Source organism: Pipistrellus hanaki (assembly GCF_964339955.1).
Source record: "Pipistrellus hanaki genome assembly, chromosome: 2".
NCBI classification, from domain to species: Eukaryota; Metazoa; Chordata; class Mammalia; order Chiroptera; family Vespertilionidae; genus Pipistrellus; species Pipistrellus hanaki.
Window position 1 is genome coordinate 126,164,824 of NC_140504.1, and position 17,462 is coordinate 126,182,285.

Consider the following 17,462-nt stretch of genomic DNA (forward strand, 5'->3'; position numbering starts at 1 on the left):
ATCACTCTTCATTTCTTCTTGATTCTTACAGAAGTTATTGATTTTTTTCATCCATTTCTTCTTGATTCTTACATAGTTGTTGAATTTTTCCTCCATCCGGTTTATGAACTGTATGACCAGTATTCTGAATTCTTTTTCTGACATATCGCTTGCCTTTGTTTCACTTAGCTGCTTTTCTGGTGATTACTCCTTTTCTTTCTTTTTGGGGTTTCTTTGTCTACCCATTATTCATTTCACTGACTGATCTAGATGTAGAGTTGTGCAGGGGCTGCTCCTTGGGTGGCAGCTGCTCTTCGGGCTGCAGTTGCTCTTCAGGCGGTCACTGAAGTGGCTGCTCCTCAGTTGGAAGCAGCTCCTCCAGGGGGTGCTGTTTGCAGGAGTGGTGTCTCCTCTGGCTGGTGGGGGTGGGGAAGGCTGCTCGCACAGCTGCTGTTCCTTTTATGGGAGGTGGGCTGCTCACATGGCTGCTGCTCCTCAAACAGGGGCGGACTGCTCATGTGGCTTCTACTCCACAGATCAGGGCTGGTTGCGTGCTGATGCTGTTCCTCAGATGGGGAGGGCTGCTTATGAGGCTGCCACTTCTTGGACAGGGGCAGGTTGCTTGCTGGGCTGGTGCTCTTTGTACGGGTGCAGGCTCTTCATGCAGCTGCTGCTCCTCAGACAGGGGACAAGCTCCTTGCTTGGCTGTTGTTGCTCCTTAAGTGTGAATGAGCTGCACGTGCGGCAGCTGCTCCTCAGCTGATGCTCATCAGTCAGGTGCAGGTTGCATGTGGCTGCTGCTCTCAGACCAGTGCGGGCAGCGCAGGACTGCCGCTCCTCGGATGTGGGCAGTCTGCTCATGTGGCTGCTGCTCCTCGGACAGGAGCGAGCCTCTCGGGCAGCTTCTGCTCCTCGAATGGGGGTGGATTTCTTGCAGCGCTGCTGTTCCTCATACAGGGCCAGGCTCCTCATCTAGCTGCTACTCTTTGGACAGGGGATGGGCAGCTTGCATGGCTGCTGCTTCTCGAGCGGGAGTGAATTGCACATGCGGCTGCTGCTCCTCGGCCGGGGGGCAGGCCACTCAGCCAGCTGCTGCTCATCAGACTGATGCAGGCTGTGTGTGGCTGCTGCTCCTTGGATGGGGGCAGGCTACTTATGCAGCTGCTGCTCCTCAGACAGGTGCAGGGTACAGGCTGTGCACAGCTGCTGCTCCTCAGATGGCGTGGGCTGCTCGCATCGTTGCTGCTCCTCGGGCAGGGGAGTGGGCCACTTATACAGCTGCTGCTCTTTGGACAGGGGCAGGCCACATGAGGCTGCTGCTCTTAGGCCTAGGGCAGGCTGCTCGCAGGGCTGCTGCTCTTTGGACAGGAGTGGGCTGCTCACGTGTCTGCTGCTCATGTGTTTGCAGTACCCTGGGCTGCTGAGTCTCCTTTGCCAATTCAGGTTGGATGTTATTTGTTTCAGCTGTTCTTTCTGTCTGATTGGGACAAAGCTCGAGACACATCTGTCTGTTCTGCTGCCATTTTGTCTCCCCTGAATTTTTTCTTTTTTTTTTTTTTTTTTTTTTTACTGTCATATCCAATATAATTTTCTTAAAATCTTAACAGTTTTGCCAAAGCTGGTTTGGCTCAGTGGTAGAGCGTCGGTCTGCGGACTGAAAGGTCCCAGGTTCGATTCCAGTCAAGGGCATGTACCTTGGTTGCAGGCACATTCCCGGTGAGGGGTGTGCAGGAGGCAGCTGGTCGATGTTTCTCTCTCATCAACGTTTCTAGCTCTCTATCTCTCTCCCTTCCTCTGTGTAAAAAAATCAATAAAATATATTAAAAATAAAATCTTAACAGTTTTAATAGGACTTTTTCAATATTGACATTGTGCAAGTTTTGCATTTGTAGTTTGACCCCACCTTCTTGTATTTTGTGTTTGTGCCATTATCTGTCATCTAGTTTTGTTGAAAATATTGTCCCATGCATTTTTTGTTTCACTGTATACTCTGTGTTTATATGGAGATTCAAAACTCATGGATAGCCATATTTACAGAATCCATTTACATTTTGACTCATGAATACTCTCTTTCTACATCCCTGAGCCTTTAATCCTCAGCTGAGTATGATGGGAAGGAGCTAGGGTTGATCAGGATGTTGTTTAAATTTGCAGTGTTGTATTATTGCAAACCTCATTTAATTGGTTATAACATTCTAGATTATCAGTATTTTCCCCTCAGTAATATATATTTTGCACATATAATTTTATTTTTAAGATTTGGCTTCCAATCCAAATGTTACTTCTTTGTAGGTAGGTTATATTTTATCTGCTGCTCTTAGGATTGTCATTTTTTTTTTCCCTCTTTGCTTATATTCATCACATTGTATGTTAAGTTCTCAACACTTGTGTTTCTTCCATCTAAAAAGTCATCTTTCTTCAATTCTAGAAAATTATTAGCCAACATTTCTTTGAACTTTTTCTCTTTTCTCTCTTTTCAAATGCCTTTTCAATGTATAAAGTCTTAATTTGTTGGTTGCATAAAAGAGTTAAAATTAGTGTTTTTTTTTAGCACTAAAACTTACTTTTCTCAAAGGCAAAGTCAGAGAAAGAAAAAAAGTGATCCCTGAAGTTATTATTTGATTATCTATAACTAGATATCCTTTAAACCTATTCCTCTACTTTTTAGTTATGCAAGTCAATAAATTCATTTATTATTTTCTTCATCAAAACAGTTGCAATTGAACTTCTGACAATTGTAACCAATAGTCCTGATTAAATGTCTACTTTGTGAGTGGCACTGTGCCAGCTACTATATAATCAGTAGAGTTCAAAACAAAGCCCATGTGTCCAATAAGCACAATATTTCACTTATTTCATGTCATCTTCATTTTTTAAAAATATATTTTATTGATTTTTTACAGAAAGGAAGGGAGAGAGATAGAGTTAGAAACATCAATGAGAGAAAATCATTGATCAGCTGCCTCTTGCACACCCCCTACTGGGGATGTGCCCGCAACCAAGGTACATGCCCTTGACCGGAATCAAACCTGGGACCTTTCAATCCGCAGGCCGAGGGTCTATCCACTGAGCCAAACCAGTCTCAGCCATTTTTTTTTTTTTTGTTCCTGCTTCTTCTGCCTCCACCATGCAAACTTGGAATGCTTGTTTACTTCAACATTACACTTCCTGTTTATTTAAAAACCAAATTTGTATATGTAACCTTTCTAGCTATATGCTACCATGACCTTCTCCTTATTTTGGATTCATAGTATACTGATATTATGAATTAAATAGGACTTCAGATGTGAGGATTAACCCCCCAAAAAAGAAGAAAAAAAGCCCTTAAGACAGAGGAGGACCCAGCTGTGCTCTCCTTTCGAAGCATTCCCACACTTTCCCCCCTCCCTCTTCTTACCCCTCGGCTCTTTACCTTTACCTTTCTCTCTCCTAAGTTCCCAGGGCCCATCTCTTGCCCCTGTAAATTGTTTCCTGAGCACATTTCTTCTACAGCTCACTTGCACTTCTGTGATTTTCTAAATAAACTTTCTCTCATAGTTTAAGTCTTTGCTCTGAATTAGCCAGAATTCAAGTAGGAGGTTGCTAAAACAAGGTCTGGTCTGATTCCACCAGTCTAACACCCGGCGCTGTTCTCACCACCAACACATATACATATGGTAAGGTGACCAGATATCCTGCCACAGTCCCAATTTTTAACAATTTGTCCCGCGTCCCGTGGCGTTTTAAAGAATCTTTCCAAAAATCAGGACTTTTTTAAAACGCCACGGGACGCGGGACAAATTGTTAGAAATTAGGACTTTCCTGCCAAAAGCGGAGGTCTGGACACTTAACCTATAGTCAAGAACTCTGCTCTAAATTACAATAAAATACCACTCAACACTCACAAGGATGGCTTTAATATATATTTGTAAAAAGCATTCATGAGAATGTTTAAAAATTGGCTCCCTCGTACATTGCTGGTGGAAATGTAAAATAATGGGGCCACGTTGGAAGACGTTTTTGGCACTTCCTCCACATCTTAAGCATAGAGTTATCATATGACCCAGAAGTTCCACTTCTAGGTACATACCCAAAAGAAATGGAAACATGTTCACACAAAAACGTGTACACAATGTTCATAGCAGTGTTATTCATAAGAGCCTCAAACTGGAAACAACCCAAAATTCATCAACTGGTGAATGGGTAAATAAAATGTGGTATGCCCATACACTAGTGACTAGACTATAACATACATAAAACTTGAAAATGTTATGCTAAGTGAAAGAAGCCGGTCACAAAAGCTGAAACTGGTTTGGCTCAGTGGGTAGAGCGTGGGTCCCAGGTTTGATTCCGGCCAAGGGCATGTACCTTGGTTGGGGGCACATCCCCGATGTGGGGAGTGCAGGAGGCAGCTGGTCGATGTTTCTCTCTCATGGATGTTTCTGGCTTTCTATCCCTCTTTCTTCCTCTCTGTAAAAAAATCAATAAAACATATTTTTAAAAAAGAGACGGGATATTAGGACTGCATTTATGTGAAATGTCCCTGTAAGCATACCCCTGGAGGTATATCCTTACAAATTAGTGACTGCCTGGGGGTAGGGTGGGAGGACAGGGAGGGGGCACTGGGAGAGGGAGGCGACTGTTCCAGGGTGTGGGTTTCTTTGGGAAGTGTCGCTAAAGTCCTACTATGGGCTCCTCTCTGAGGGGGCGTGGCTAGGCCCTGGGGGCGTGGCTGGACCCTTGGGCGGGACGGGCCAGTTTAAAGCCAGGCTGCTGCGGTTCAGGACACCAGGGTACCCTTGGCTGTTACTCCGTTACACGACGGGATGGAGCGGAGCGCTTTCCGCTGCGGCGCGTGCTCTTCGTGGGGATCCCGGTGTCAGCCAGGCCAGGGTCCAGGTGAGACGGCAGCGGCCCACAGCATGCAGCCCCCGGTCCTGACCCCGGTCCCCGCCCCCGACCCGGCGGAGAAGCACGTGGAGGCGGCCGCGGCCCCGCTGTGCTGCGCGGGGAGCGGAGGGACCGCGAGCCCCCGGCCGCCCTCGCCGCCCCCGCGCTGCTCGCTGCAGGACCTGCCTCTGGAGCTGCTGGAGGCGATCTTCGCCTTGCTCCCCGTCATCGACCTGCCCAGCCTGGCCCAGGCCTGCACCCAGTTCCGCAGCATCCTGCACACCGACAGCATCTGGAGACGGCGCTGCCGGGAGGAGTACGGCGCTTGTGGGAACTTTCAGGACCTGCAGGCGACGGGTTTGTCTTGCCGAGAATTCTATACGAAGCTGCTCCACCCGTACAGAAACATTTTGGGATTGTGGCGGCTCGATACGGAGGCCCGTAGAGCACTGCTGAAGGTGGCGGTGGACGGCGTAGGCATCACTGGTTGGAAGTACCTGCCTCCTCCCAATTACCCCGATGTGGAAGTCCCGATGCCATGGAAGCCCTCGTTTAGGATTCGCCTGACGGAGAGGAAGTCAGCCACGGTGGAGTGCTTGGAGGACTACAGCAGGCCCTTCAACTGCCTCCACTACTCAGGGGCGTCCCACCAATGCCACCTGACGATTCAGAAGGATGAGTTCACCATCAGGTGTAACCACAGGATGTCCGCGTGGTTCCAAAGCCGTCAGATGCTGCTGGACTCGCGGTTGTTAAGATTCCGTGATCCCGACTGCCTGACCTACCGCCGCGTCTACCTCCCGCCCAGCCAACCCGGCGACCTCCTCCGGCCAGGCTTCTTCAAAGGCTCCCACCACGCCTTCAGCCTAAAGGTGGCCGTGCTCAGCTTCCATGGGAAGTACGCCAGGGCCACGAAGATCGGGGGAGACCCCATCTTCTCTGCCTGGAAGGAGACGTTAGAGATCCACCTCCTGCACCGCATCCAGCCGCAAGACGTGGAGATCCTCCTGCGCGACTTCGAGGCGCTCTCCCACACGGTCCAGGAGATGGACGAGCGGGCGATCCAGGAGCAGCAGGAGGAAGAGGGCCACGGCTGGCAGGGCCTTCCCCAGCCCGGCGTCAGGGAGGCCAGGGCCGCAGCTCTGGAGGAGCAGCCAGCCCACAGCTTTGCTCTGCCTGAGGGTGAGTACTCCGTAGACGGGAACTGCCCCCGAACCTACAGGATGTGTTTCTACGGCGTGAACATTGTCCACTTCTATGGCTCCATCTCCCCTCAGCGCTTCCCTGGAATCTTCATCCTGTTCGATGAGAACCACTTCGGGTTCCTCTGTGTGGAGCGGAGACTCTTGTCCCTGTACAGCAGAATCCAGGACACCTTCAAGAATGTGGAGGCCCCTTCCCCACAGGCCTTCCTGGAGATGCTCAGGAGCAGTCAGGCCCCATGTGAAGACTTAACTTGGTCAACTTGGTCAGATTAGATTACCCACTTTCTTGTGTTGTTATTTTGTTTTTTCTTCCCTCCCTCCCTTTCTCCTTCCCCTCCTCTTTTTTTTTTTTTTTTTTTTTTTTTTATCCTCACCCGAGGATATTTTTCCCATTGGATTTTAGAGAGAGTGGAAGAGGGAGGGAAACACGGAAATATCAATGTGAGAGAAACACATCATTTGGTTGCCTCCACACCAGGGCCAGGCTGGGTAGGAGCCAGCAAGTGAGGTAGAACCAAACCTTAGACCTTTCAATCTGCAGATCCAGGCTCTATCAATTGAGCCAAACCAGCTAGCGCTGAGCATGTCTTTTTCAAAAAGAAAAAGAAAAAATCCTAAAATTAGATAGTGGTTATTGTTATATTTTATACAACACTGAATATAATAAAAACCATTGAATTGTACGTTTTAAAATGGATTTTATAGTATGTGAATTCTATCTCAATAAAACTGTTATTAAAAACAAATGTCTGCTCCAAGATTCTTTTAAAAAAATATTTTTTACAGAGAGGAAGGGAGAGGGATAGAGTTAGAAACATTGATTAACTGCCTCCTGCACTGCCCTTGGATGTGCCCACAACCAAATTACATGCTCTTTGACCGGAATTGAACCTGGAACCCTTCAGTCTGCAGGCCAATGCTCTTATCCACTGAGCCAAGTCAGTTAGGGCTACTCAAGTTTTTTAAGCCTCCCTCTGAGATAACCAGAAGCCACAATGGGCTTTTGCGTGCCTGCCTCCCCCCATTCTCTCTCTCATTCTTTAATTCCATAGCCTTATTAACTCCTTATCTGTTTGTTTTTCTTAAGGTTCTGTCTTAGACCCATGAATATTGTTTTTTTTTCCAGACCCAGAGATGTTAAGTAACTCACAATGTCACATAGCTAACAGGATTCAGATATACTAGTAGGTCTGTGATTGCACCACACATCAATTTTTTTTAACTTTATATTCTTCTTTTTTAAATATATTTTATTGATTTTTTACAGAGAGGAAGAGAGAGGGATAGAGAGCCAGAAACATCGATGAGAGAGAATCATCGATCAGCTGCCTCCCGGACACCCCCCACTGGGGATATGCCCACAACCAGGTACATGCCCTTGCCCGGAATCGAACCCGGGACCTTTCAGTCCGCAGGCCGACGCTCTATCCACTGAGCCAAACCGATCCCGGCTAAACTTTATATTCTTTTTTTTTCTTCTTTTTTTTCTTTTTTTTTTTTTTAATATATTTTATTGATTTTTGTACAGAGAGGAAGGGAGAGAGATAGAGAGTTAGAAACATCCACAAGAGAGTCATCGATCAGCTGCCTCTTGCACACCCCCTACTGGGGATATGCCCGCAGCCAAGGTACATGCCCTTGACCAGAATCGAACCCGGGACCCTTCAGTCCGCAGTCCGACGCTCTATCCATTGAGCCAAACCGGTCTCGGCAAACTTTATATTCTTTATTAAATGGGGAAAATTAAATGCTTCCAAGGAGTCAGTAAGGTTTTGGGAAAAGGGGAATCTTATCTCACTACTAGTAGGAACATAAATGAATATAACCTTTCTAGCAGTTTGGCAGTATATAATAAAATATTTATATTTTGAAAATATATTATTTTAATGACTAACTCTACTTTTAAAAAATGAATAATACCCCAAAATATTTTGAAGGATGTTTATAGTAGCAAAATTTTTAGTAGCAAAAATAGAGTTTTGATTAAATAAATGTTAGGAACTGAAATACTAATGCAACTATTACAATAATATTTTAGAATTTTTAATGACAAGGAAAAAATATACGTTTTGAGTGAAAAAAGCAGATATAAAACAATATCCACAGCAGGATTTTTATTACGTATTTAAAAGGCTAGACAGATGTAGTGTAAAATGATAGTGATTATCTGCAGGATGGGTTTATGGATAATTTACATTTTCTTTCACTTTTCTGAAATCTTCAAAATTCGCAGAATTCTTTATGAAAATTTCAAACATATTCTAAAGTAGAGAGAATAGAAAAACCTGAATGAATTTATTACCAGTTTTAACTATTTTCAACTGTGAGCCAGTCTTGTCCATCTTACCCTCTCCTATTCTCTGTCGGATTATTTTGAAACAAATCTCAAACATCATTTCATATTGCATGTGTCTAAAAAATAAAAACTTAAAAAAAAAAAACCACACAGTACTATTATCACACCTAAATTTAAAAATAATTCCTTAACATCACAATATCATCACATATCCAATCAGTGTTGGCATTTCCCTCTCTCAACATTTTTATATTTTATGTGTTCTTGGTTTTGCTTTTTGAATAAATATAGTTGGCTTATTTGAATTGAGATCCAAATAAGTTTTATCTATTGTGATTGGTTGATATGTCTCTTACATATCTTTGCTTATAGGTTCCCTCTAATTTTTTCATGCAATAATTTACTGAAGAAATTAGATCAGTTGCCTTGTAGAATTTTTCATAGCCTTGATTTTATTTTTGTGATGTTGTTCCTTCTCTTCCATTTCTTGTAATTTTCTCCATTAGATCTAGAGACTTGATCAGATTCAGAATTTTGTTTTGCTTTGTTTTTGAGGTGGGGTATGGGAAGGATAAAGAAACTTGAGAGATGGTGGTATTTCTATGAAAGATTCAAAGTCTGGTGGTCTTTCTTATGAGGTTAGCAGCCATTTGTGATCATTGCTACACTCATAAATTATTAGGAATTACAAATTGGTGATATCCTATCATTCCTTTTCCATTTATGAGCTGGAATATTTCTGTAAAGTTTTCCTTCATCGACTATTTGATTACTGTTTAAGGCAGACAACAAAGAGAGAATACCTGATTTTTTCTATTTAATGATTATAGTTTTTAAAATAATTAGCTCATTTCCTAGCATTCTTCAGAAGTGACTTAATTTTTTTCCAGAGTATAATTATAAACTCGTGAATTTAAACATACTTTATGTGCTTTAATTCATTGACGTTTTTAGCTGATTGATGAACAAATTGTCCCACTTGCTAAAAATCTCTGCTTGTTGACTTCTGAGTTCTTTTGACCCAACCCCAATAGTCTTTGATAACTTCCATGCCTTCATTTATAACAAGATATTCTAGGATCATCATATTAATTTCTATCTTCAGATCTGGAATGACTCATTTTTTTTTTTTTTTAAACATTTTAATTGATTTTTTCACAGAGAGAAGGATAGAGAGTCAGAAACATCGAAGAGAGAATCATGGATCAACCGCCTCTTGCACACCCTCTAGGGGATGTGCCTGCAACCAAGGTACATGCCCTTGACCGGAATCGAACGTGGGATCTTTCAGTCCCCAGGCTGACGCTCTATCCACGGAACCAAACCAGTTTCAGTGAGAGCCAAATTTTTTTATCTTAAACTTTTTCTTATGCCACTCTTCAAAACAGACCTGCCCAGGCTGTGGTGTTTTGTGGAAGAGCCACACTCTAGGGGCCAAAGAGCTACATGTGACTTCGCGAGCGGAAATTTGCTGACCACGAGTATAGATAGTTTAAAAGATTAGGCCTCCAGATTACTTGGTAACTGCAAAAGAAGAGATCTGGCTGTCATCACTTTGGTATTTCTTATAGAAGGACAATCTGGCATTAGGTGCTTCCATTACCTGATTTAGACAGCTCTAATTTCCAGTTCTCAAGAAATTCAGGAGATAACAGCACAGGAAACAATCAGAAAAATCTAGAATGTGAAACATTCTACAGGACAATTGGCCTAGAATCTGAAATATCAGTGTTATTAAAAAAAAAAGCAAAACAAAAAAAAAACAAGTAATAGAATAAATACAAAAGAGACCAAATGCAATGAGTAAAAAGCTTGATTAGATTCTGGTTCAGCTGGTAAAAATGATAAAAGATATTCGTGGGACATTTGAATAAATTTGAATATGGACTTGTAGTAGACTACATTATGAAATGTTAGCTAATTTTCTTTGAAATATTAATGACATTGTGGTTACGTAGGAGTAGGTAAGAATAATGTCCTTATTCTTCTGTAAATTTATTTATTTACTTTTAAATATATTTTTTATTGATTTCAGAGAGGAAGGGAGAGGGAGAGAGAAAAAGAAACATCAATGATGAGAGAGAACCATTGATTGGCTGCCTTTTGCACACTCCACACTGGAGATCAAGCTAGCAACTCAGGCATGTGCTCTGACCGGGAATTGAATTGTGACTTTCTGGTTCATAGGTAGATTCTCAACCACTGAGACATGTCAGCTGGGTGGTGTCCATAGTTTTTATTGAATCTCCATTACCTAGGCATGACTGCTTATATGGCTGATTTTAGTCTCCAGCCCCTCCAGGTATCTACTGATACTGCATGACCGATAGCCCCCAAGCTAAATCACATTGCTGGTCTTTCTGGATAGCCATCCTAAGACTATTTGATGTGGCCAGCTGCCAACTTAAATCATATTTTTGAGGCTGCTGGAAACCGATCATTGTCTCTAATAGAAAGTTGTAGAAGGCTGGTCAACCTTGAAGCTCTGAAAGGTCACAGCCAACCACTTCCTGTCTAATTGAGTCACTGGTAACACAGGCAACTTCCCCATCAAGTAATCATGTAAATCCTGATATGATAATCCATTATCACCTGCCTAAGGGCTATGGGTGTATCCCAAACCTGCTTAAGGGTAATGGGTGTATCCCATAGCCTCAAAAAAGGGTTAGCAAGGCCAGAGCCTAGCGGCAGTCCTCCCACTAGAGGTGGGCTCCCACCTGGCCCCCCATATGGCCAAATTAAATTTCTTCTAGTCTGCCGAAACCGGTTTGGCTCAATGGATAGAGCGTTGGACTGCGGACTGAAAGGTCCCGGGTTCGATTCCAGTCAAGGGCATGTACCTTGGTTGCGGGCACATCCCCAGTAGGGGGTGTGCAAGAGGCAGCTGATCAATGATTCTCTCTCATCGATGTTTCTAACTCTATCCCTCTCTCTTCCTCTCTGTAAAAAATCAATAAAATATATATTTTTAAAAAATTTCTTCTAGTCTCTTTGTGTGCGGCCCTTCTCTAGAACCAGAACCCTGAACAGGAACCCTGAACCACGCAGGATGTGAAAGGGGTTCCCACATGAGACTATGTGGCCCTGGCCAGTGTGGCTCAGGTGGTTAGGTGTCATCCTGTGCACGGAAAGGTTGCCAGTTTCATCCCAGGTCAGGGCACATGCCCGAGTTGGGCTTGATCACATGGATGTTTCCTTCTCCCACTCCTTTTTCCCCCTTTCTAAAAATCAATTTAAAAATAACTTTAATATATTTTATTGATTTTTTACAGAGAGGAAGGGAGAAGGATAGAGAGCTAGAAACATCGATAAGAGAGAAACATCAACCAGCTGCCTCTTGCACACCCCCTACTGGGGATATGCCCGCAACCAAGGTACATGCCCTTGACCGGAATCGAACCTGGGACCTTTCAGTCCGCAGACCGACGCTCTATCCACTGAGCCAAACCAGTTTAGGCTAAAAATAACTTTAAAAAGAAAAAAAAGAATATCTTTGTGACTTAAGGCTCCAAGGCAAAGACCCTCCTTATTTATTAGGCATGAAATTTCAAGAGCTTAGAGATTACCTCCCAGAAGCTGAGGACAAAGGCCAGATCTCTGTTTGGGCCAGGTTAAATTCTTGACTACAGAAACTTGGAAAACATTAAGCTAAGTGAAAGGAGCCAGTCACAAAGGCCAGCTATTGTTACAGCTACACAATGGAATACTATGCTGCTGTAAAAAAAAAAAAAAGAAAAAACTCTTGCCATTCGCAATAGCATGGATGGACCTGGAGAGCATTATGCTAAGTGAAATAAGCCAGATGGAGAAAGATAAATATCACAGGATCTCACTCATTTGTGGAATATAATGAACAACATAAACTGATGAACAAAAATAGATCCAAAGACAGACAGTCAGACCTCAGAGGGAAGGCAGGGGAGAGTGGAAGAGGTGGTAAGAAATTAACCAAAGGACTTTTATGCATGCATATAAGCATAACCAATGGACACAGACAGTTGAGGGTGAGGACATGTGCTTGGGAATTCGAGCAGCCAGAGAGAGGTCGATGGGGGAAAAGGGAGACATATGTAATACCTTAAGCTAGGGGTGTCGAACTCAATCAGAGAAGGGGCCAAAATCTAAAATCCAGCCTAAATCGTGGGCCGAATGGTTTACTGAACAGTCATAAACTGACAATGTCATAAACTGACAGCGGAGTGCAGTGATGACAGCGCGGTGCGGGCCACATTGCAAGGCCTGGCGGGCTGGATTTGGCCCGCGGGCCTTGTGTTTGACATATGTGCCTTAAGCAATAAAGAATTAAATAAATAAAAAAAAGACCAGCTTATGCACAATTCCGTTTATATAAAATTTTCAGAATAGACAAATCCATAGAGACAAGAAGTAGATTAATAGTTGGCTGAGACTAGGTTAGGTGGGGGTGAGGGATGGGAAAGATAAATGACTGCTAGGTGGGTTCAGGGTTTCTTTTAACAGCGTTGGAAAATTATATAGTGCTGATCATGGCACAACTCTGAGAATATACTAAAAGCCACTTTGAAAAGGTAAATTTTATGAACTGTGAAATATATCTTAATAAAGCTATAAAAGGTAAAGTCAAGTAAAATGCAAATTTTATTAAAATAAGTGAGCCGAGACCGGTTTGGCTCAATAGATAGAGCGTCGGTTTGGGGACTGAAGGGTCCCGGGTTCGATTCCGGTCAAGGGCATGTACCTTGGTTGCAGGCATATCCCCAGTAAGGGGTGTGCAAGAGGCAGCTGATCGATGACTCTCTCTTGTCTATGTTTCTAACTCTCTATCTCTCTCCCTTCCTCTCTGTACAAGATCAATAAAATATATTTTAAAAAAATAAGTGAATAAGAAGTATAATCCAGTACTCCTTCATTAATTTTTTTTCCAAATGAGCTTTAGAATTATTTTGAGTTATTTTTTAAAAGTCTGTAAAAATATTGTCATTGACTTGATCATTAACTTAGAAAGCTGATATCTTTACAATTTTATGTCTCAGGAGCACTGTTTAGGTTTGACTTATTAAAATCTTTCATATTGCCCTAGCCAGTTTGGCTTTAACCTTAGGGTATTTGAAACACAAGTCTCCAGTGGCGATTAAGTTTTAGACCTAAAATAAGAACCCCTTTTCCTAAGAAGCAGCCTGGCAGGGGAACAATTTGCCCCTTGCCCTGAGCACTGTTGTCTGTTTTGATCATTTTCATTTTTATCAAATGTACTGCAGGCTCCAAAGGCAGCCATCTGATACCTGAAGTGTCTTTTCTCTAGTAACAACATATTCCACCAAAATATACCTGTGTGTGGAGCAAGGAGCTACAGTGGGTATAGGTAGCTGATTTAATAACTATAAGGGGGAAAATACTGGGACAATAGGAATGAGAATAGTTACTGTTTGTTGATGAGCTCCTCTGTGCCTATTTATCTTATTTTACCCTTACAGCACCTTTTAAACCCCATTTTACAGAGTGACATGTGGAGGTTTAGAGATAGGTAATTTCCCAAGATGACAAATACAAAATGACTAACCTAAGGAATCTAAGGAATTTGATAATCACTATTCCCTACTGGCTCCCAAGTGGGAGATTCTATCTTTCTAGGAAATCTGAAGTCAGACCTGAGTTTGAAATCCCTGGCTTCTTAGCTCAGTAATCTTCAGTAAGTCTACCTATTTCATAAGGCTGTGAATATGATATGAGATAATAAATGTTAAGTGCTTAGTGTACAATGAGTACCAAATAAATATCACCTGTTAATCTTCAAAAATGTATCAAAATTGTATCAAGGGCTTTTTTTATACTAGGCCCTGTGCTTATTTAGGGGGACTTAAGAATTAAGTACTGTACATCCTGAATCCTAAAGACCAGGAAATTGGTAGAGCTGGGGTTTGTGGGTTGAACCTGACCTTCAGAAGTGTTCTGTTTCTCTCAGACTGACAAATCTTGAGGTAGGGGGGTGGTGAGAAAAGATAAACCAAAGAACTTAAATACTTATATGCATAACCCATGGAGACAGACAATAGTGTGGTGAAGGCCTGGGGTGGGGTAGGGGCTTGGCGAAAGGGATAAAGGGGGGAAGATGGGGGACATCTGCAATACCCTCAATAATTAAAAAGAAATAGTCCAGGGAGGTCAGCATGGTTCAGTGGTTGAGCGTGGACCTATGAACCAGGAGGTCACAGTTTGAATCCCCGTCAGGGCACGTGCTCAGGTTGTGGGCTCCATCCCCAGGGTGGGGCATGCAGGAGGCAGCCATCAATGATTCTCTCTCATCATTGATGTTTCTATATATCACTCCCTGTTCCTTCCTCTCTGAAATCAATATATATTAAAAAAAAAAAAAAAAAAAAAAAAAAAAAAAAAGAAAGAAGGAAGGAAGGAAAGAAAAGAAAAAAAGAAATAGCCCAGCTGGTGTGGCTCTGTGGTTGAATGTAGGCCTATGATCCAGGAGGTCATGGTTTGATTCCCAGTCAGGGCACAGGCCAGGAATTTCAAGCTGGCGGGGAGGCGTGCAGTTGGCAACCAATCAATGAGTCTCATCATTGATGTTGCCCTCTCTCTCTCTCTCTCTTCCTTCCTCTCTTTGAAACTAACAAAAAACATATTAAAAATATATATAGATGAAAAGGTATAACATTAAAAAAGAAAATATATATATATTTTTGTTTCTCCCACACTGTTGTATTAGATGCAGACATTTATTTGAATATTTATCACATTGTATTTTAATCACCAGTTTATCAGTCCCCATTAGATTGGGATTCCTTGAGAGCAGGGACTGCCATTTTCACTTTGTCTTGAAGTAAGTACCAAATTATTTGCTAAATGAGAATGAACGGTATTTCTATTCAAGTGGTATGTATTTATCCATAATTGTGAGCATTAATCTCCAAATATTCTATAATCTGACTTAGTATCTTCACATTTATTTAATTTTTTAAAATATATTTTATTGATTTTTTTACAGAGAGGAAGAGAGAGGGATAGAGAGCTAGAAACATCGATGAGAGAGAATCATCAATCAGCTGTCTCCTGCACACCCCCGACTGGGGATGTGCCTGCAACCAAGGTACATGCCCTTGACCGGAATCGAACCCAGGACCCTTCGGTCCGCAGGCCAACGCTCTATCCACTGAGCCAAACCGGTTTCAGCTTTTTTATTTATTTATTTTTTTATTGATTTTTTACAGAGAGGAAGAGAGAGGGATAGAGAGTTAGAAACATCAATGAGAGAGAATCATCGATCAGCTGCCTCTTGCACACCCCTTACAGGGGATGTGCCCGCAACCAAGGTACATGCCCTTGACCGGAATCGAACCTGGGACCTTGCAGTCTGCAGGCTAACGCTCTATCCACTGAGCCACACCAGTTTCGGCAGTATCTTCACATTTAAATAAGAAATGGATACCAAAGCTTTGATTTAGTTTGTGCTAAATCATTTTTAAAATTTTTTAGCATTGGTTATTTTATTATAAAAAGCTGATACTGATATACATAAACTAATAACTTAAAATTCATTGTACATTTACTTCATTTTTTAACTTGACCTTCTAGTAAGTCTTTTTTTTCTTTCTAGTAAATCTTTAGCTTTATCTTTGGCTACTACACAAGGAGATGCTCCCTTGTATGAGTGATTTTAAAAGCATAATTTGTCGATGAGCATCTCTTCTTTTTCCTTTATTGAATAGGGCTTATATCTAGTTACATAAGGTGACCAGACGTCCCCTTTTGGCGGGACAGTCCCGATTTTTAACAATTTGTCCCTCGTCCCTCAGCGTTTTAAAAAGTCCCAATTTTTGGAAAGACTGCTAGGGAAAGGCAGGAGAACAGGAAGGGAATATACGGTTTTTGGCAGCCATGTGGCTATTTAGCCAGGATAAGAGTTTTATATTATTTTTGTTAATTTTATAATGTTAAACTTTAATAATAACAAATAATTGTTGAGAGCTGATTATTGAGAACTGCTTATCAAAGTTCCCATTGTTGATCAGTTGTTAGAATTTGACCACCATTGTTTGGACTTAATGAACAATGGCATTTTTGGGGATTGGCAACGATGAAAACATTACGATACACATCGTACTGCGTGCTAGTAAGCTAGTTAAACAAGTGATGTCATTACAAATCAGCTATTCAGATAATTTAGGTATGTAATTTATGTATTTATTTACTTCATAAATACATAAATTTTCTTGAATTTAGCAGACAGTACTCATATTATTTATATTTTATAGTGGCGGCAAAAAGTCTAACGTCGGCCTTGAAAGTGACACTTAACGACTATACATAATTTTAATTTATTTATTTTATTTGTAAATTGTACTTATGTTTAAATTTTAAAAAATATATTACAATACTATTTTTGCGTTCTATGAAAATTTTTGTTGCTCCATATAGATCAAATTCTCCCCTCCCCCTCCCCCAATGGTGTCCCGCTTTACCAATGTTAAAATCTGGTCACCTTAACATATGGCTATCACTTAATCAACTTAAGGACATAGGAAAGTGTATTAAAATATAAATACCTACACTCAGAGGAGGCTCCAAAGTCCTGAAATACGGAAGGTCTTGCCTTCACATAAAATAAAGGAAAAGGCACCAAAGGTGGGGGACACTGGATGTGAGGAAAGGCAGTTTTGCCGGAGCAGTTAGGCTTCTGTCCACAGCAGTGGAAAGTAAGATTTTAAAAGGTTAGCTCCAGAATGACGGTCTAGCTCTTAAATCAGCATCATCCCTCTTCTCTTACAATGAACATCTCTGCAGCTGAGCCAAACTAACTTGACAAATGTCCGTTTCACTTGGTTATTAATTCCTTCTTAAGGGCCACGTCTCGCACCTCCTGGCATACACATGGCCGGGGACTATTTGGAAGGAATACCAGCGGACATAAGCACCAAGCCCTGCGCCGGGAGAGTAAGACCATCCGGGCTCAGTGACAGAAAAGGCGACGCCGCCCCCGGCGCTCTCTAGGAAACCCTCTTCCGGCATCCTCATCCCTCCCGGGCGGCCGGGTCCACCTCTCCCGGACCAGCTGCAGCGGCCTCGGCCTCAGGCTTCCTTAGAGCCTTAGCGGTGGGGATTGAGGGAGCCCCAAACCTATACCC

The 17,462-nt window shown here is 42.4% G+C and overlaps 1 protein-coding gene across 1 annotated transcript; it reads left to right on the plus strand.

Annotated features, from left to right (window-relative positions):
- Positions 1–4,784: 4,784 nt before the first annotated feature.
- LOC311615635 (F-box only protein 31-like) lies at positions 4,785–6,326 on the plus strand (the record flags this gene model as incomplete). Its single annotated transcript, XM_084870944.1, has 1 exon — positions 4,785–6,326. One exon carries the CDS (start codon positions 4,785–4,787, stop codon positions 6,324–6,326), a length of 1,542 nt encoding a protein of 513 aa, XP_084727070.1.
- Between the last annotated feature and the right edge of the window lie 11,136 nt (positions 6,327–17,462).